General features: G+C 39.4%; 1 protein-coding gene across 6 annotated transcripts in view; it reads right to left on the bottom strand.

The window, feature by feature from the left end:
* The window catches only part of UNC5D (unc-5 netrin receptor D), a 571,888-nt gene that overhangs the window by 8,021 nt on the left and 542,607 nt on the right, over window positions 1–21,260 (bottom strand). For all 6 annotated transcript variants that reach the window (XM_005563042.5, XM_073999971.1, XM_005563044.5 and 3 more), the window contains one exon: window positions 14,056–14,234. In XM_005563042.5, coding sequence (XP_005563099.2) covers window positions 14,056–14,234 — 179 coding nt within the window. The remainder of the gene's footprint in view (window positions 1–14,055; window positions 14,235–21,260) is intronic.

Below are 21,260 nucleotides of genomic sequence, written 5' to 3'. Positions count from 1 at the left end.
TTCTTCAGCCAAGTAATTGATTCCTACAATGCTTTTTAAGATGACATGGTATCTTCAGTAAAAGCATGGTAATCTTTAGGACAATAACTTTTCTATGATGAAGACAAAACACAAAAGATTAAAGATCACTGTTTTTCACAGGGACTTTTACAGTAAGGATAGAAATGTCATCTCTGGTAAATTCTGATGAGTTGAAAAGATTTTCCAGAGCCAGCCAAGTATTTCCTATTTTGAGGATGGTATTACTTTCCCTCACCACACCCAGCTTATGGTCACAAAGGGCACTGATGTAGAGTGAAGCACTCGGACGACAGACAAGCTTTTAAGGATGAGTTGCCATTTACAAGAGCCACAGATGCATGCACACACACACACAGTAATTCTGAGTGAATAAAGTGCTATTTTATTCAAAGGTCTTAAGATCCTGTTTATAGTCAGTTGGTTCCCAAATAGCACTACAAGTATGTTCCACTAATAGACATCTTTAATTGTGAAATAGAAAAGGCCAGCTTAAAAACATTCTCTCTAGTTTTTCTTTTGTCTTTTCTTTCCTTCCTCCTTTTCTTTTTTCTTTAATGGTTATTCATTTCTATACTAATAGAAATGGCAAAGCAAATCCTGCTTAAGTAGTTGAAGGGATCCGAGTTCCTCTTATTAAAGAAATTTGTTTTGGCTGAGTATGGTAGCTCAAGCCTATAATGTCAGCATTTGGGGAGACCCAGGTGGGAGAATCACTTGAGGCCAGGAGTTCAAGACCAGACTGGAAAACACAAGACCTCTGTCTCCACAAAAATAAAATAAATTAGCCAGGGTGCAGTGGTGCACACCTGTAGTCCCAGCTACTCAGAAGGCTCCGGTAGGAGGATCATGTAAGCCCATAAGTTCAAAGCTGCAGTGGGCTATGATTGTACCACTTCATTCCAGGCTGGGCAACAGTGAGACCCTGTCTCAAAAAAAGACAAAAACAAAACCGAACAACTTTGAGTATAGGCACTTGTTCCTTGTCATGTAGAGATGTTTGTAGGGAAAGTTGCAATATACTCCTACAAACACTGTCAACAAAACCCAGGTAGAAGGCAAACTGAAAGAACAGCTAGGAGAGAGGCAAACTGAGAGACAAGGCCTGAGTGGGCTATGGGTCGCCTGTGTGACAATCTTCTTTTATATCCATCATGAGAATGATGACCATGGACATTCTTTTGTTTCTAGCATGGGTAAATGATTCTTTATGATCTCTACTGTTGTTTTAAAAACAACAGCTACAATGACAAAACAGCAGTACTTTCTCCTTATTAAGGATTTATATTTACATTTTGTATTTGCCATTGAACAACAATGAACTTTTGCCCTATGGGAATTACTAGAATCTTTGTGATCCTACTATCTTAAAAGTTAACAGTCTATTCTATACCGGGGTTGACAAACTTTCTCTGTAAATGACCAGATAGTCAATGTTTTTGGTTTTGGGGACCACATATGCTCAGTGTTGCTGCTACTCTACTCTGCCTTGGTATTGCAAAAACAGAAACAATATGTTAAGTGAATAAGCGTGGCTGTGTGCCAATAAAACTTCATGTGGCACACTGATATTTGATTGTCACACAGATTTCATGTGTGGCACAATATTACTCTTTTGACTTTTTTTCAGACCATTTAAAAATGCGAAAACTATCCTTAGCTCATGGGCTGTATACAAGTAGGTGGTGGGTCAGATGTGGCCTGCAGGCCACCATGCTGACCTCGCTCCTCTGCTGTCTTATAACCTAAAGTAGGTTTCCATAGCTAGTAGTGATTTGAAAGAATATCACGTGGAACTTCCTGCATTTGAAATAAGCAAGTAGATGGCCAAAGTTGCTGAATCTCTAGCTCTGTGTCCTGCCTCAGGCACTCTGAGAACTTTATCCTAGGTAAATGTTTGGGGATCTTTGACATTTAAAGACATGACAGGAACACCAGGGCATAAAAACGCAATAACAGAACTGTTAGAGAAGCATAAAAAGTAGGTTTTGAGGCTTCTGATGAATCATTGTCTTAACACAATATTAAAAATATTGGTGAGTACACCTGCCTCAAGGAAGAGAAGGACCGGAGAATGACTCCTGCCAGTCACATGGTTCTGAAAAGTTCCGCAAATGTCCTGATTTGTGGAATAGGCACCCACGGCTAAAGGAAGCTAAATGATCAAAAGAGGCAGAAATATAACTCTCTTGGCACAGATCTCTGAACATATTGTAGCAAGTGAAATGTGCTCCCCAAAGCAAATTTTAAATTTATACTTTGAATTTACACAAGCACATTCAGCACAACATAAATCTCAAATTCCGCTAAATTTTAATACATACACAGAAGAATGTATTGGTCTTATTAAAAATAGTAGAATCAGCTTTGCAGTTAACAGATATCCTATTGTGAGAAAACATTTAAATGGCATTTTAAATGCCATTTTCAAGACATTATAAATCTAAGCACTACGAATGTAACAAACCACACAGCTCATGCACCTAGAAGGTCGCGATAAGTGAACAGAATGTAGAGGAGGGGTCAGTCCATAACAGGGAAGAAAGTTTCATTATTGGGAAATCAAAACTTAAGCGGGGAATGTGACAGGGTATAACCTTATAAGGAGGATAATGAAACTTAGGTGACATCCAGGAAGATTGTTCCCATAGTACTCGAGCAATGAGGAACTGGAGGAGGGACTTGTGTGCTAGGAGATAAATTACCTTCTGTAGCTGCCCCAGGTATGCCTGTCTACCAGACACCTGATCTTGCAAGACCGCTATTAAAAAGTCTCACTTTCTCGTTCTTTGTGCCTCTGAGTCTATTCTTTGGGTTTGGACGGGTGAGCGTGTTTCTCTCGCTATTAAACTACATTTATCTGTTTACAATAGAATAATATATAGGCTCAGCGTGATGGCTCATGCCTGTAATCCCAGCACTTTGGGAAGCCGAGGTGGGCAGATCACCTGAGGTCAGGAGTCCGAGACCAGCCTGACCAAAGCCCTGTCTCTACTAAAAATATAAAAATTAGCTGGGATGGTGGCAGTTGCCTGTAGTCCCAGCTACTTGGGAGGCTGAAGCACAAGAATTGCTTGAACCCAGGAGCAGAGGTTGCAGTGAACCAAGATTGCGCCACTGCATTCCAACCTGGGCGACAGAGCAAGACTTCATCTCAAAAAAATATATATATATACACATATACCTAAAATCTCAATGCAATAGGCTACTTCTCAAAGAGAGTTGAATTATTTTGCTGCTTACATGCGTGCAAATGCATTATGATTTTATGAAATTGGTATACAATGTATCTATCTCATCTCCTTGTGAAATTATTTGGATCCTAATCTATGTGACCCATTTCTCCTCATCATGCTGGTGCATTTGGACACCGGCAGGTAAATGTACACACCATTCAGGGAACGTTGTTAATACAGTACTACAAAACAGAATTCACAGCAATAGTTGATTTTAAGCAATTTCCTGAGTGCTTGATTTTTTTTTTTCTTGAAATGGAACCAGAACATTAGCAAAAATAGTAATCCTGAATATTCAGATAGATGCCTGAAAATGAAACTTTTTTTCTTTGACAAATTTTTAAGGAAGTGAATACTTACTACCTTCATCTTAGATGCTTCAGATTGTTAACTTTTTTATGCATTGATTCCAGGGAACCTTTTGATATAGCCTTTTCAAATTCTAATCAATGGAGGTAATTCTGAAAACTAAGATTTATTTTTTGCAGTGTCATTAAGATGTTATATAACATGCAGATGTAAATGAGCTACTCTCTATTTTTTATTTATTAATTATTTTAGTTTTGAGACAGAGTCTCATTCTGTCTCCCAGGCTGGAGTGCAGTGGTGTGATCTCAGTTCACTGCAACCTCCACCTCCCAGGTTTCAGCAATTCTTATGCTTCAGCCTCCCGAATAGCTGGGATGACAGGCATGTACCACCATGTCCAGCTAATTTTTATATTTTTAGTAGATATGGGGGTTTGCCATGTTGCACAGGCTGGTCTCGAACTCCTGGCCTCCAGTAATCAGCCCATCTTTGCCTCACAAAGCGCTGAGATTACAGGTCTCAGCTGTTGTGCTTGGCCTAAACAATCTAATCTCTAAATTTTAGGAATTCACTTTAGCATCATTTTGTCTTCAATTCATTTCCCTAAGCCCTATAGACTCAATGACTTTATCTTTTCCTTTGGAACTCTGAGTGAGCACAGATAAACTGTAAAATACAGAGACAAGCAGATTAAACCTTAGGCGAAGACAGCTGAATACATTCATCTATGTAAGTTCATTGAGTACTAATGGTTTATTAAATTTAATTTTGTTTTCTTGAGCTTAAATGCTTTCTATACACCTGAGTTCCAGGGGATTTGTTTTATTACCATGATTAATTTTATCTTTCTGAGACTTCTCTATCTCCATCCCTTGGCTTCAATTAAAAGCCCATGCTTTATGTAGAAGCCAGGACAGAACTGGAAACTTCTGAATCTTGACCTTACCAATTTCACCTGCTAGACATAGACCAACTTACAATGGTGGATATGAGTTAAAACCCAAATTTTTATATAGAATCTTAATTTTCAGAATGTATCTTTAAACTAATAACCTTGTTAAAATAATAAAACCTTAGATTTGAGGATTTTTGGAAATAGTTATTGAGCCTTCTGTTTTTTTTTTTTTGTTTTTTTTTTTTTTGGAGATATAAAGGTGGGGTAGAGAATTGAGGAACCATGATAGAATTCTGCCTTATAGGTCTTTATAAATTATTGCAACACAGGGCTAATTTTATGAAAAGGAAAAGTGGCTAGAGATACCACCCTTTCTTTAGGACTGTGAAAGCTTTCAGATCTTCCCAAATCCCTGAGTATTCAAATGCAAATGTTTTAGGGACTAGCACATCTAAATCCTCCATCAGTTAACAAAGAGATTAGATAACAGGAATGGAGAGGAAGGCACAGGCTCAGGCTCTGTCTTAGCCCTGGGGAGGTACACTGAAGAGCTACCAAGGGCACCTTGTACTTCCAGCTGGAGTCAGCCCAGCTCAGCATTCTGAGTCTGTAAGGGCCTCGCTTTCATTCAAAATTCCAGATAACAAAGCTTTTATTTCAGTTACTCAGAACCATGGTACCAGGAGGAAAATCTACCTATTTGCAAGCTGTAAAGCTCTTCCCATGACTGCTTGTGAGAATGAATTTCATACTGAAATATACCAGGAGATCACATTTGAGTTGCAGCCCTACATCCTTAGCAGAGAAGTCACCTCAACCCAGGTACATGAAATAATTTCCTTCAGAATTTGGGCTTTTGCCCAACACTTTCAAATATAAGGGAGCAGTTGTACCTGTGACATGAGGGCAGCAAGTTTAACTGTTTAGAAATTGTTGCTACTTACATATGACTCTTTTTTTTTTTTTTTCCAAGATAGGGTCTCACTCTATTGCCCAGGCTGGAGTGCAGTGGTGCGATCATAGCTCACTGCAGCTTTGACCTCTCAGGTTCAAGTGATCCTCCTGTCTCAGACTCCCAAGTAGCTAGGACCACAGGTGAGCATCACCATGCCTGGCTAAATTTTTTTAAAAAATTATTTTTGGTAGAGATGGGGTCTTACTATGTTGCCAGGGCTCACCTTGAGCTCCCTGAGATCAAGTGATTGTCCCATCTTGGCTTCTCAAAGTGCCGGGACTATAGATGTGAGCCACCATGCCTGGCCACTGTTTTTAATTTAGCTATTAAAAAGCGTATTTTTAAAAGATCTTCTGGGCCAGGCACAATGGCTCACGCTTGTAATCCCAGCACTTTGGGAGGCCGAGGAAGGTGGATCACAAGGTCAGGAGTTCAAGACCAGCCTGGCCAACATGGTGAAACCCCATCTCTACTAAAAATACAAAAAATTAGTCGGCCGTGGTGGCAGGGGCCTGTAATCCCAGCTACTTGGGAGGCTGAGGCAGGAGAATCGCTTGAACCCAGGAGGCAGGGGTTTCAGTGAGCCTAGATGGCACCATTGCACTCCAGCCTGGGTGGCAGGGTGAGGCTCCGTCTCAAAAAAAAAAAAAAAAAAAAATCTTTTTGAGTAGTCTGTCAGTACAAAAGGTAAAAAACAAAGTTAAACTGCCTGTAATAAATTGGAAAACATCATTACAAAATTTATAATCCTACTATATACCTCCAGATAGAGAATTGAAACACAGTCATAATGGAAAAATATTAATATCTCTGCTATCGTTTTAATTGTCTAATTTAATGAAAGCCTCTTATGTGACCAAAACCAACCTTCCATATGCCTCTTTAAATGCAAATAGAAGAGAAAAGCCATTTATCTTCAAGAGCAGTAGTTGAACACACCATAAGCATTTGCCCCATTCATCAAGCTTTCATCCCCAAACTTCAACTTCACTAGGTAGTCAACAAGCAGCAAAGCAGCCCGCAGGATAAAGCAAGCCAGTGTTGCAGTTTTAAAGACTAAGCAAGAGATGAGCACTGTATAGTTCCTGCTGTCCCCCCGGGATCTTCCAGTGAGAGGAAGCTGGCATGGAAAACCCGAAAGGGAAGGACATGGGCACCTGAAAACATGCTGAGTTCCAGTCTGCCTTGTTCTAAAAGTGGTGCATTAATTATTTCAGGCCAATTAATTTGGCAATAAAATTTCCCTCATCATTATCCTTTTACTTATTTCATTATCTGGTTCTTGGAAAAAAGCAAGAATTCTTTTTTTGGAAATGTATGAGAGCCCTGGATCCTTGAGGACTGTCTGTTGCCAAATGAGAACAGAGTCGGTTGTAGTCCCTGTTTTCAATTCTCCAGTTTCATTCCTGACAGGCAGGATAAGCCTATAACAGTTTCTCAATTTGGGAAATGAAAAGATGATAAAACCTCACAAATAATTGAAAAGAAACAGTTAATCACTTAAAGGACACTAATAAATTAGATACAATCATTCCTAGGATTTTACAGTCTCAAATTATGTAAACATCCTTATTCAGATGTACTGACATTGTTAACTTTTTTCAGTACTATTTGAAACAGCATTTGTGAAGGGGACTATTTAGGCTATAAAGGGATTTTGGCATGCCTGTCTTTTCTGAAAACATTCGTTTATAGGAAGGAAACCTTTTCCTTCAAAGCCTAGTGCACGCGCGCGCGCGCACACACACACACACACTGCCACCCACCCACACTGCCACCCACCCACACTGCCTAGAAGAAATGTGACACCCCTTGTCAGCATTCCCTGGAGCTCACAGTGGGAGCATAACTTTAGTTCTCTTGCAGGAACATAAAAAGTTTATTTTCCACATTGTCTTTAGGATGGGCACCTGCCACTTAGAAACCATATACAGCTTGTTCATGGCTAAGTGTGTCCCAGAGCTGTCTGTGTTCAGCTTCATATTAGCGGGCAGTTTCATGAGTCATTGGCTTTGACAAAATGAAGCCCAAATCTCTACCACTTTGCTGTGTTGGGTCCCTCTGGCTTCATGGCAAGGACTTTTTAATTTTGGACCCTGCGTAAGTCCACACTGGACCAGAACCAAAAAAATCTGATTTGGGCTTCATTGTATTTTTGACCACAACGACCTACGTATAATACTATCTCCCTATCCAATCATTCTTCTTAGAAGAGTCATCTGGTTTCTAGAACCAGGTAATAAAACTTGACAAGTAAATAAAAGGAAATAGTTAATCACTTAAAATATTTTCTCAAATTAGATAAATCATTCATAGGATTTTAATTTCTCAAATTATAAAAACATCCTTACTCAGATATTCTGACATTGTCAGCTTTCTCAGTACTACTTAAGACATGAAGGCTGATGTTTTTGGAAATGGCAGCCTCACACCCATTATTTGAAGGTTAGAATGTGTTTTCTAACCTGCAGAACCAAGAAAGCTTAGTTTAGTGTGATCATAGTAAATCCCCAAACACAAGAATGAAAATACCTAGAGCCCACGGTCACCACGTAACCACACTTAGTGATCTGCCTGTGAAGCCGGTGCTCTGTCTGCATCTTGTACTCATCTTCTTCTCTTTTTTCCTCCCTTCTTCCTTCACTTCAAAGAAACCTGGCTCTAGGATTCTGCTACCTCAGGTGAGTTCTCAACAGTTATTCAGAAACAGATTGCTAAGCTGCCTTAGGGCCTTCCTCCATCCTTTCCCTCCACCTTCTGGCCATCTCACTGTTCCTTTGCATTCAATGAATAGGATGGACAGAGGAAATGAAAAGATAGCACCTCAATGAGAGAAGATTCTGTTTCTCATTAAAGGCCCTGTTAAAAGATTTCATAGGAAACAAATTATAGCACAGCATGTCAGCCATGAGATATGAGGAATTTCACGTATACAGTTTTTACACCATAACCCATTAACTCTCAAATCTGAAGTGTGTTTGAAACATTTTAACTAGCAGACCAATAAGAAATATGTTTTCCCAGGGAAGTGCTTATACATGTTCAAACAAATATACTATTGAGGAGGGCACTGGGAAAAACTGTTAATAAGATATCATTTATCTGCTGCTTTCCATTTTGGAATCTTTTCTTCCAATGTGGCGGCCTCCCCTCTACTCATCTGCCCATATCTCATGGATCTCTTCCCATCTCATGAATCTGTTCCCATAGCAACTTTTGGTCAAGCTGGCTGTGTTTTCACAAGGGTTTCTGGAATATGAAAATTAGGAGGCATCACAGAAGAATGATCTAATAGTAGAATTTCAGGTACTGTTAAGATCTGAGGGAAAAGACACGAATCTTCCAAAATATCAGCCATGTAGCCTGTTTTAAGACTCACTTTCAAGATCCCTTGATGCTTGTTCATATCAATTCTGTTTATTAGGAAGCAGGTTTTTAGGGTCAAGAACACTCCCCTGGCTAGGCGTGGTGGCACATGCCTGTAATCTTAGCACTTTGGGAGGCCGAGGCAGGAAGATTACTTGAGACCAGGAGTTCGAGACCAGCCTGCCCCACATGGTGAAACCCCATCTCTGCAAAAATACAAAAACTAGCCAGGCCTGGTGGCTCATGCCTGTAATCCCAGCTACTCTGGAGGCTGAGGCAGGAGAATCGCTTGAACCCAGGAAGTGGGGGTTGCAGTAAGCTGAGATTGTGGCACTGCACTCCAGCGTGGGCAACAGAGAAAGACTCCATCTCAAAACAAACAAAAGCCACTCTCCTGTGAAAGAGTTCATATCATTCATTAGAAAAATATTTATTGAATAACCCCCAAGTAGATGGTCCTCTCTCCATACGTTTAACTGTAATTAAAAAATAAAAAGTATCTAAAAAATACAAAGCACTGTGGAAGTTTAGATATGGTGGAACACTTCCATGTAAAGCAGTTAGTTTCCAACATTTAATTTGTTAAGTCCTCTGCATTGCTCCCTACCACCTACCCCCTGCATGACCAATTCCTTATTTTACATCTACCAATCACAGGTGGCCAAGAGTGTTGAAATGGAGTTATTACAGCTGAATTTTCAGAATAAATGTGCAATCTCAGCTTTGAAATGCAGCAAGTATGAACTCTGAGTAATAGTCAAAGTTTGCTCACAGAATCTATAACTGCAACTGTTATCTATGACATTCTTTGCTAGGCTGTGTAGCTTATTTAGTGTGATCCATATGCCAGGCGAGCGGCAAGGCCACCTGTGTTGCCAGCCGTACAGCACACACTCCTGACATTTCTCGCATCCTCATCGACTGCTAAGCTTTTAACTTTACATTCCCTGTCTTTTCTTTCCTATTCAGATCTAAGTAGAAACACGATTGGCAAAAAGGCGTATCATCATCGGTGACATTTGCATTTACCAAAAGGAGGGTAAGAAAACATTGTCACTGGCAATAAAGTAAAAGCAAATGTTTTCTTCCACTTGTTTTGAAAGTCTTCCTTAATGATTTGAGGGCAGTAGTTTTACTAGCTTTTAAACGCTTTTTGGAATTGGATGGAGGGGAAGAGCCAGGCGAAAGTGTTGTCACAAGATCAAGGCAGGTGAACTGCCTGAGGAGAATGACTATGTACACTGTGGTCACCTTTTTGTGATCTCAGGGTTGATGAAATCCTAAGCTAATCATAGCTTTCTTACTCAATCATATTGGCAGAGAGACAATTTTAGATTTCTATGTATTAAAACATTTACTATTAGTTCTAGACTATATTATTTGGAATCATAAGAGGGCAAAGACAATGGTTTGGGGTTTTCACAATGGGAAGTTGTGACAGATTACATCCAAAAAAATCCCTGTTGTCTTTGGGACAGTACTAAAAACAGAAAGGGAACTTAACAATTTCTGCAAAATAGAATTAGCTAACAGAGTGCAAGATGGCTGTGAGTAGTTTTCTCCTATTCTTCTCCAAGTATTTTGGTGGCCCTGTTAAAATATTTCATTTTACTTTCTCAAATTATAAAAATATCCTTACTCAGACATACTGACATTGTCAGCTTTCTCAGTACTACTTAAGACATGAAGGCTGATGTTTTTGGAAATGGCAGCCTCATACCCATTATTTGAAGGTTAGAATGTGTTTTCTAACCTGCAGAATGAAGGAAGCTAGTTTAGTGTGATCATAGTAAATCTCCAGACACAAGAATGAAAATGCCTAGAGCCCATGGTCACCAAGTAGCCACACTTAGTGGTCTGCATGTGAAGCTGGTGCTCTGTCTGCATCTTGTACACATCTTCTTCCCCCTTTCTTTTCCTCCCTTCTTCTTTCACTTGAAGATAGAGCCAATAACATCCTATGGAAGTTTTACTAAATCAAGGCAAATTCACTTAAATCAGGGGTCAGCAAACTACAGACTGTAGGCCAAATATGGGTCGTTGTCTATTTTTGTGAATACAGCACACTGGCCCACAGTCATGTCTATTTGTTTACAGACTCTCTCTGGCTGCTTTCCTGTTACAGCATCAGAGTTGAATAGTTGCCGAGTAGTTGCGACAGATCCCATATGGCCTAAACTCTTTCCTGTCTGGTCCTTTACAGAAAAAATAAGTTCGCTGGCTCTTAGTTTAAATCATTTTTACTCCATAATTCAACTACTTTTTGAGAGTAAAGCTAGAGATTAAAGAAAAAGGTAGGGAATGACACTCAGTGAAATTGACATGTTCATTGTATAAGGTTTTCATTTATTTAATATTATTGTTTTGAATCAGGGTCTTGCTCTGTCACCTAGGCTGGAGTGCAGTGGCGCAATCATAGCTCACTGTAGCCTCAAACTCCTGGGCTCAAGCAATCCTCCTGCCTCAGCCTTCCAAATAGCTGGGGCAAGAGGCATACACCACTATGCCTGGCTAATTTGTTGAGACGGAGTCTCTCTCTGTCACCCCGGCTAGAATGCAGTGGCATGATCTTGGCTCACTGCAACCTCCGCCTCCTGGGTTCAAGCAATTCTCCTGCCACAGCCTCCAGAGTAGAAGGGATTACAGGTGCCTGCCACCATGCCCAGCTAATTTTTGTATTTTTAGTAGAGACAGGGTTTTACCATGTTGGTCAGGCTGGTCTCGAACTCCTGACCTTGTGATCCACCCACCTTGGCCTCCCAAAGTGCTGCGATTACAGGCATGAGTCACCGCACCCAGCTAATTTGTTAATTCTTTGTAGATACAGGGTTCTCCCTAAGTGCAGGCTGGCCTTGAACTTGCGGCCTCAAGCGACACTTCCACTTTGGATTACAGGTGTGAGCCAGGCTATATAAGATTTAAAGATAGAAGTAGATTCCATATATTCATGCTATTCTAACTTGCTATGGATTGTGAAAATGTCAAGGGGGAAAAACTAGCATTTATTAAGAATCTACATATTCTGGGTACTGTGTTAGAAATTTTCCATGAAATAGGTTATATGAATTATGTCAACAAAATTTTCCTGGAGATGGGATCTTAGAGAAAAACAAAAACAAGTAAACCAACAGGCATATGGGCACTCAGGTTTTATGGATGGCCCCAGACACAGAAGGGGGCAGTTGGTTCCGGGGTAGTCACTGACTGCTCATAAGTGTCCAGATATAAAAGGTTGTTAAACTGAAGTCTCCCAGTTTGAAATGCATTTTCCCTACTGTGCAAGGTCAGAAACTGATGATTTTGGAGGTACTCCCTGTAGTCCTCTTATGTGTACTATAAATGGAGAATAAAATGTAATAAGGTAGGAACATGTACATGCTCATTCAGCAAATTAATGATAGCATCTATGGGCACACAGGTATTTTGAGACAATTATTTTTTCTAAATGGTGACTTAAACAATCATCAACTTTTATAGCCAGCACGAATTAGACTTAACATAGTTCAGATTCAATTGCATTTCTAGAAAAAGAAACACAGGGATAGTAAGTGACTCATTTAGGCAGACTGGTATTGGTAACAGAATCAAGGCTCTCATGCAGATCTTCTGAGTCCCGTTCACTGTTCTTTTTTAACCATGTTATGTTTTCTGGGTTCATTTTTCATTTTTGGATCCATGTTGATCAGAAAGGGAAATTGACACAGTCATGGTGTTCACTGATTATAGACAAGACATCTCATCTTTTGTCAGAGTTGCTGGGAAATATTCAATCTAATTTTTTCCCCGTACACTCATACATTTTTGTTTCTTTCATTTTCAATATATGCCTTTTCAAACATGTGTCTATTCTTTTTGGGCTTGCCTGTCTCTGTAAATTCAGTTTTCTCTTGCAGAAATGCCTCCGTCTTGACTTTCCTCTCTGAGCCTGACTGATTTCTAGTTGTGTCCTTCATTCTTGGCTTCTGGATCCCTTTTGAAACAGAGAGCAGCACTCCATCCCTTCTTGGCAGACATCTACCCTCCCTTTCAGAGAAGAAAGAGTCAGGTAGGATGTCTGTGAAAATAAAGAACAGAAAATGAAAATGACAGAGCAAACCAAACAGTAAGAAAATAAGGCTTTGCCTGAAAGGAAAAAAAAAAAAAATAGTACCAAAGGAAAGAGAAATAAAATGGTTCTGGCAAAATATGTTCTCTATTCATTTTGGGGCATTCAGAGGGCTTATAGGGAGAGGAGATGTCATTTTTCAATGCAGGGATGCTGCGTATCCCTCAAGCTGAGCCCAGACCTGCCTGGCCATCAGTGTTGCCCTGGAGAGCATCACCCCTGCCTGTCTCATCTAAAGTAATAAAGCCCATTATGGATCTCTCTATTCTACTCTCAACTAGAAATGTTAGTGCAGTAATGAGCAGTGTCAGTTTTAGCAGCATGTTCATTCATGGTGCCTAGGCAAGCTTTTGCTTATTTTACATCCTCTGGCTTCAGACCCAAAAGTTATCCTCAAACTTTTTTTATTCCTATTCAGGCAATTGATTTTGTAGGTTGAGTGTGTCCTCATTAAGGGTTAAAGAACGCTTAAGATTACCCGATAGTAGAGGGGAGATGTGAGAAATTTGCTTGTTTGTTTCTGCATCACTGGCTTAAGAAAGTGCTCTGTTCGCTCACAATCTCCAAGATAACATAGTCTAAATGCCCATTTGGGTGACCCAGTTAGCAAACCTAGAGATGGTACCAAGAACCAAAGTAAGGATTTTCTATAATGTTGCAAAAGGCAGAATGGGGTAGCAGGAAATGTCACACAGGGTGTCTTTCTCTTTTTTTTTTTTTTTTTGGAGTCTTACTCTGGTGCCCATGTTGGAGTGCAGTGGTGCAATCTTGGCTCTCTGCAGCCTTGACCACCCAGGTTCAAGTGATCCTCTCACCTCAGCCTCCCAGGCAGCTGGGATTACTGGCATGCACCACCATGCCCAGCTACTTATTTATATTTTTTTGTGGAGATGGGGTTTCACCATGTTGCCCAGGCTGGTCTCAAACTTCTAGGCTCAAGTCATTTGTCTGCCTCAGTCTCCCAAAGTGCTGGGATTTCAGGCGTGAGCCACCACGCTTGGCCTACTGTTATATTCTTGCTCTTTCTCCACTTAGTGGGAACACACATGAAATATGGCCAGAGGAACTCATAAAAATATTGGGGCTCAGAAACTACATGGTTTCACTTAGCCCACTTTATGTTTCCAAGTTCTCTTAGTAACATCTTCTTCCAGAAGGTGTCCCCAATTACCTGTTGATGCTGTTTTTCTGTGCTAACATCTGCCAGTCCTTGCCTTTGGCATTGGGGGTATCAAATGTAGCACAAATCCGCTGTCTGATGGAGTAGGGAATTTTGAAGGCTTTGGGGCCAGTCTGTGCAGGGAAAGTGCTGTCCTCTTGTGCGAAGAAAGTGATGGTTTCTCGTTCACTCTATAAACAAAATAAGGAATGCATGATCAGATCCATCTGAAAGCAGTCCTGATCAACACTTTTATTTTTTAAGAAAACCTGGGTTAACACACATGCACAAAATGCTTGCCTGTTGTGATGGACTCTATAAAATACATTGATAAGTTCCCCTTTCTTCTAAGATAGTAAAGAACTTCTCTAGTAGCCTAATAAATTGTGTACTGGAAATTTACAACAGCCTCTTCCACTCAGGGGAGTCACAATCACCAGCTTCAAGCATTAAAAGAGCTGTCCGAGGCTGGGCACAGTGGCTCATGCTTGTAATTCCAGCACCTTGGGAGGACAAGGTGGGTGGATCACCTGAGGTCAGGAGTTGGAGACCAGCCTTGCCAACATGGTGAAACCCCATCTGTACTAAAAATACAAAGAATTAGCTGGGCGTAGTGGCAGGCGCCTATAATCGCAGCTACTTGGGAGGCTGAGGCAGGAGAATCGCTTAAAACTGGGAGGTGGAAGTTTCAGTAAGTTGAGATCCCACCATTGCACTCCAACCTGGGCAATAAGAACAAAACTTCACCTCAAACAAAAAACAAAACAAAACAAAACAACAAAAAAACTATCAGGTGAGAGTAGAATTAGACTCTTTTTCTGTTTGCTTTGGCTCTCAGGCATAGCTCTAGAATCAGCAGGAAGAAGCTACCAAATGACAGATTTCAGTTCAGAGTGAAGAATGACCCTCTGCTAGTCATAACTGACTAATGGTGAAGGGGTCGATCAAAGGAGCTGACTAGGAAATGCCTTGTAGGAAAGCTACAAGGAAATGATTGTATGTTGATTACCTTTAATTTTGTTTTTTTTCCCCAAGTCCTAAAGTTGTATGATTTTATAATATCTTTATTTCAAAATTAAATAAAATTGTTTCACAATTAAATTGCTTTGGTATAACAGAGCCAGCCTTGAGTCAGAGTAACATATAGACCAGCCTGTATAGTGGTACAATCAGGAAGGCTCCTGCCTGCCTACCTGCTTCTGGTTTCAAACTGTCCAATAAGAATTTGCCATTTCAGTATTAATCCTTATATCCAACATGAAATCCCACAGAAATGTGCCAGACTGCAGTGGTTGCTAATAAATTAAGTGGACTAACAGAATTTTAAGGACTGAAAACTATCTGATTGAATTCCTTCAGTGATTATAAGACAAAAGGGACTCTGCTGATGTAATTAATGTCCCTAATCAGTTGACTCAATCAATTAAGAGATTTTTCTGGGTGGGCCTGACCTAATCAGGTGGTCCTCAAATGAGAGCAGATAGCTCTTGTCTGGAGGCACCTTTTCTCCTGGCCTAGAGGAAAGCAAACAGCCCGTCTATGAGCTTCCTATAGAGGGGGTCATGTATCTGGGACCTGTAGGTGGCTTTTGGGAGCTGAGAGTGACCTCTGGCCAACAGCCAGCAAGAAAATTGAGACCTTAGTCCTAAAGCAATAAGGAACCAAATGGTGTCAACAACCTGAATAAACTTAGAAAAGGACTCTGAGCTCCAGAGAACACACCCTGGCCAACACTTTGGTTTCAGTCTTGTGACATAATAAATAAGTGTTGTTTTATGCTTTTAAATTAGTGGTAGTTTGTTATGTAGTAGAAGAAAACTAATCCAAGGGATAAGTAAAGCATCAGATCTGGGATTGAGTTAAGGGACTAGTTAGAACTGTTTAAACTCCAAGAAGCTGTCCTTTGCCTTAGAAACTTACCTGTTGTGCCCTCCAAGTTCACATACACCCTTCCTTCCCTCCCTGAAATCCTGCCCTGATGCCTCTTCCAACTGTTAAATGTCTTCCTAATGTGGGCACACAACCATGATGGTCTTTTTCAGATAGCAGCTGGGCTCACATAAGTATAAACTATCAGGCTTGGTAGGTTGAAATTAGAGTTCTTAAATCTGTTAATTGAGAAAACTGGTTGATACAGAAATTTCATTAATGATTGATAATTTTTGTCTTTCTGTAACTATTTAACACAGTTGCATTTTGGGGGCTCTGCTTTTGGAAACACGATGCCTTAATCCACCAGTTCCAAAAGGATATCTCAGAAGAGATTCCAAGAAAAGGCAGTTTCATGGTCACACACATGTGAGAAATGCTGCATATCACACGCTCTTTTGGAACCTCAAAGTACATGTTATTATATTAAACAGATTCTACTTGCTGGTTTTAGTTATGTTCCTGGAATATTACAAAACAGTACTCATCAAAACTATTCTAGTATTTGAGGTTATCATAGTATAACGGAAAAGAGCATGGTTTTTAGAAGCAGAAAGACCTCACTTTGGAGTAAAACTCAACACTTCCTAGTTCAGTGACCTTGGATGCTACCTTATCTATCTCAGCCCCAACTTCCTAATCAGTTATTTTGCATTTGTGTAGACTCCACAGAGGTTATGAAACCTGGAAAACTTCACCCAGGTAGTTTATGACATAGGTAAAACTAGAATTCTGACATCCTAACAACTATACAAGTACTTATTTCACTACAGCACCCTGTTTCGAGACAAGTGCCAAGAAATCTACAGTGCTGGGTGGTTAAGGAAAACATTCTCTGAGTACCATACGAAAGACTTCATGGAGGAGGCGTTTGAGTTGGCCTGTAAGATGGGTAGGCACTGACCGAGTAGAAATTAGGTGGATAGGTGGTTATTCCAGGCAGAGTGGACAATTCTGTTCTGATATATTGAATGGTTATAAAATGAACCTACTCAGCTTCTTTCTGCTTAAACTAGGTTACAAGATACATCATTTTTATCATGGTTTGTAAAATTTGTTCTAGTCTCTAAAAATGCAAATCAAGTAGGAATAGTATCCTTGCATATTTTCTGACTGATAGAAACTAGAAGCAGATTTTTTAAAAATTCTATACAAATTAACATGGTAGCTGTCATTGTCAATGCCAAAGATGTGGCTTATCAATGAAACTGAAAACACTGGATGTGTCTGTGCTAAAGGATCCCAAGGGACAGAATTGGCCTCTGAATGCCCTCATGGCATCTATAAATTGTTGACCGAGCTCTCTCTTCACTGGGGGCAGAAGAAAAACCACCTTGATGCATGATATCTTCAGAGAAAGCTGAACAAGGTGGTCTTATTTGAAGGCAAATAAAGTATTATATGAGATAGAGTCTAAAAATAAGTAATTTTCCAATTTACTACACATTAATAAGTGGGTCCCCATTTCCCTCTTAAAGTTCTCAAATTTAAATATTTTCCAGGCATAAGGATTACACTTTATGTAACATTTATGATGCATTCTAAAAGACATCTGGGCCAAGTAATAAGAATCCTGTAGATACATCACATTTTCTGATTGTTTAAATTACATATGCAGAGGAACAGTAGATTTTCATGCTCTGCACATCCGAGATAAGCAGCTGCTACCTGGTAAGCTAAGGGAGTTGTAAATCAGTGAGAAATTCCAACTATTCTGTATGTTGTAACAGACAAATTATCCCCCAACTTCCAACACTTTTGGAGGAAAGATAAGAGAACTGCTTGAATGGAAAATTGTAACATGCAAGATTCCTTTAAGTTGTTTATATTGAAGAAAAGATTCTTTAATAATGTTACATTAATAAGGAATGATGAAATAAATTACTTGGGAATTTTTCCCTTCTTTTCAATATTTGCAAAATTGTTTTACTCCAGTCTACAATTTTAGCCTGTTGATACTGTTGCTCTATAGAGTATCGATTGGCAATAATCATTAGGTAATTCAATAGGGTTAAATTTAAAGGTAACAACTTATTTCCAAAGACTGATACAATAATGACCTCTCTAAAGAGTAAAAAATTATATTATCTTGGTCACAAAAATAACTTTTAAGTGTGAAGGTGATATATGAAGGACTGGGTTTATTTGAAAAATCACTTAGAGGCATGAAGGGATATGTCAGGGATGAGGCTGAACATGATGGATAAAATACCTTCAATGAGGATAATTACTACATTGACTTAAACATTTAAAGCAGTATTTAAGATAGATATCTTATTAATATTTAAAACTCAATATTTGGATATAAAGTATCTTATATATCTTAAATCTTGATCCTATATATAAATGTTAATTATATAAATATAACTTACTAACGTATTAAACCACCTAAATCTAGTCTTTTTCTGCTTAGGGAACATGAAGCATGATGCACTTTAAAAATCGATCTAGTACAACTAATTCACCAATAGAGACCTGAGTCTAGAATGTATCCTGCACCTCCCCAGGTCATCCCAATTTCTTAGCACTTTCTGTGTCTTCACTTTTGCTGGAACCATTTACCAAAAAATTAAGCCATCTTAGGGAAAAGAGGACAGTTTTCTTTTTGTGAGAAGAGTCTCTCTCTCTCACCCAGGCTGGACTGCAGTGGTGTGATCTTGGCTCACTGCAACCTCTGCCTCCTGGGTTCAAGCAATTCTCCTGCTTCAGCCTCCCAAGTAGCTGGGACTACAGGCACCTGCCACCACACCCATCTAATTTTTTGTATTTTTAGTAGAGATGGGGTTTCACTGTGTTAGCCAGGATGGTCTTGATCTCCTGACCTTGTGATCCGCCTGCCTTGGCCTCCCAAAGTGCTGGGATTACAGGCATGAGCCACCACGCCCAGTCAAGAGGACAGTTTTTATTCATTATATGTATCACCAGATGCGTATCTTTCCTGGGAGTCAGATAATCCCAGGATTAAATGGGTTTGAGCAATCATTCAACAAAGACATCCGGCAGAGCTACATGTAGGATCTCCATTATAGAATGAACAATTCTAGTCCATCACACAGATGGTTACATCCCATCCTTTCTTCTTTTGAAGAAAGAACTTCTCAATTTTCATATACTTTCAGGTACTTGAAGACAAAATTTCTGGTGCTATGATGTTTGCCACTAGTACCTGAGCCCCTGAAGAGAAGCCATACTATGAAGAAGGCCCACAGTTAAGGCTAATCCATTAGATGGCCTTGACTGGGATCCAGAAATAGTGTAGTGTAGTAGTCAGACTTTGATCTTGAAGTCAGGTCTCTGAGTTGGGTACTGTGGCTCCACTCCCTTATGAGTTCCATGATCTTTGATCTTGGACAAGAAAGTTGATGCCTTTGAGACTTTTATAGCATGTAAAATTGTGATAGTACTAATACTTAATCCACAGAATTTTGATGGTTGTATGACAAATATGAAAGCAAATGAAATGATACCTGAAATATAGTGGCTTACAAAAGTTATTAGTCATCTTCTGACACAGAAAATGAGAGCAAATTAGACTTGTCCAAAAAAATATAGTTTATCACAAAGTGAAGATGACAACCTGGGCCAAATTCTGCAGGAATGCTTGAAGCAATTAATAAAATGATCCTTGAAAGGATCGAAGGGTTAATAAAGCCTCTAAAATGCAGCAGCCCTCAAATTGGATGACTATAGCCTAACAATAAATATTGAAATATTATTCTGATACTTGCCTCTCATTATCAAGAGATATTTAATGTTATCTTCTACAAGGCATTTCTAAGTGACTGTAAACTTGTGAAGCATTAGAAAAGAAATTGGGGAGTAAACAACAAGGTTGTGTTTATTAGCTAACTTTCCTTTCAAGCACTTTAAGAATTTGAGGCAAGGAGCAAAAATACCTATCACATTCCTCTTACATAAATATCCTGTAATAGCACAAATCGATCACCAATATCTGGATGCCTTTACAAACAATAACCTATAAACCGGAATTCTTTCATTGGCCTGTTAATGGACATCTAGGGCAATTTGGATGAGAGGGATCTTTTATGTTATGCCTTTTCATGCTTCCTTCTGAATACCAGCTCTTCTTAGATTTTTTGTTTTTATTTTTAAAACCTTTCTATAATTTTTATTTTACTTTGCAATGCATCATGTGAAATATAGTATCACTGTTCAAGAAAGAGCCCCTAAAAATATCCTACCCCAGGTTTCCAGATCTACCTTCTCCGTGAAAACTAGTTGAGCACATAATGCTAATTGGCAATAATGAATGCAAATACTGCATAAACATGTCAGTTAAGACAGCTATCAATTTTAAGGCACAATCCTTTGGAAAGCCATCCACTCTTCAGAAAAACTATTTGGGGAATTAGCAATGCTCATTTTGCATAAACTGATTTCAAATGAGAATAGAAGGAATAATGCTATAAAGCTATAAATTTTCCAGGAAAAAACCCTGAAATTGAATTGTATGTATATAAATGTGTTTAATCTTCTGCCAAGCTTAAATTTATAAATATATATTTATATATTAATAAATGCATATATATGTATAGATTTATTTTATAAGTGAAAAGCAAAATATGTATTTTTTTTACACTAATCTGTAATGACCTGGAAACTGCCAAACAAAAGCATCACAATCCCTCTGCTAATCTCCCCCTCTATCCCATTCAGGAAGGATGGCTATTGTCTACTTTATAAGCTCATGTTCAAAGCCATGAAGTCACTTGGTGGTTTAGGACAAATGGGAGCCATGACGGAAATCAGATGCCTTTTTGCAAAAGTTCTCAAGTGAATCCTCCCTTGACTGCTACTTTAACTCTATCTTCCAATACTGATTTGACCTGGACAAAGTCCTTTCTCACTTTGCACTTCCATTTCCTTACCTTATAGAATGAGGTCCTTCTTATATTATTGTATTGTCCTGTCTTCCTTATATTATTGTATTGGAAGGGAGTAACGGAAATGTGGATGTACAGAATTCTGAGCCTGGGGAGCATGAGAAACAGTAAGACAGGGAGTCTCATCCCTGGAGATAAAATAACACATATAGGGCAACTGACTTCTGGAAAACTAGTCAGAACCAGCAGAAAAACAGTCTGAGGGTGGCTTTGTGCCTCTTTGTGGCATGTGTCTCAACTGTACCATCTGGCTTCAGTCTATAATGAATCTCAGCTGGTAATCCAAGTCTGCTGTGGAATGAGACTTCTTGTGATTTTGTGTATCAAAAGCTTGGTACCAGTTCCTTCCCCAGAGGTACCTTCACAGTCTAAGCTCTCTGATGG

This window comes from Macaca fascicularis, chromosome 8, assembly GCF_037993035.2.
Source record: "Macaca fascicularis isolate 582-1 chromosome 8, T2T-MFA8v1.1".
Classification (NCBI taxonomy): Eukaryota; Metazoa; Chordata; class Mammalia; order Primates; family Cercopithecidae; genus Macaca; species Macaca fascicularis.
The sequence above is the reverse complement of the archived record's forward strand: the minus strand, read 5'-3'. Positions and strand labels throughout refer to the sequence as shown.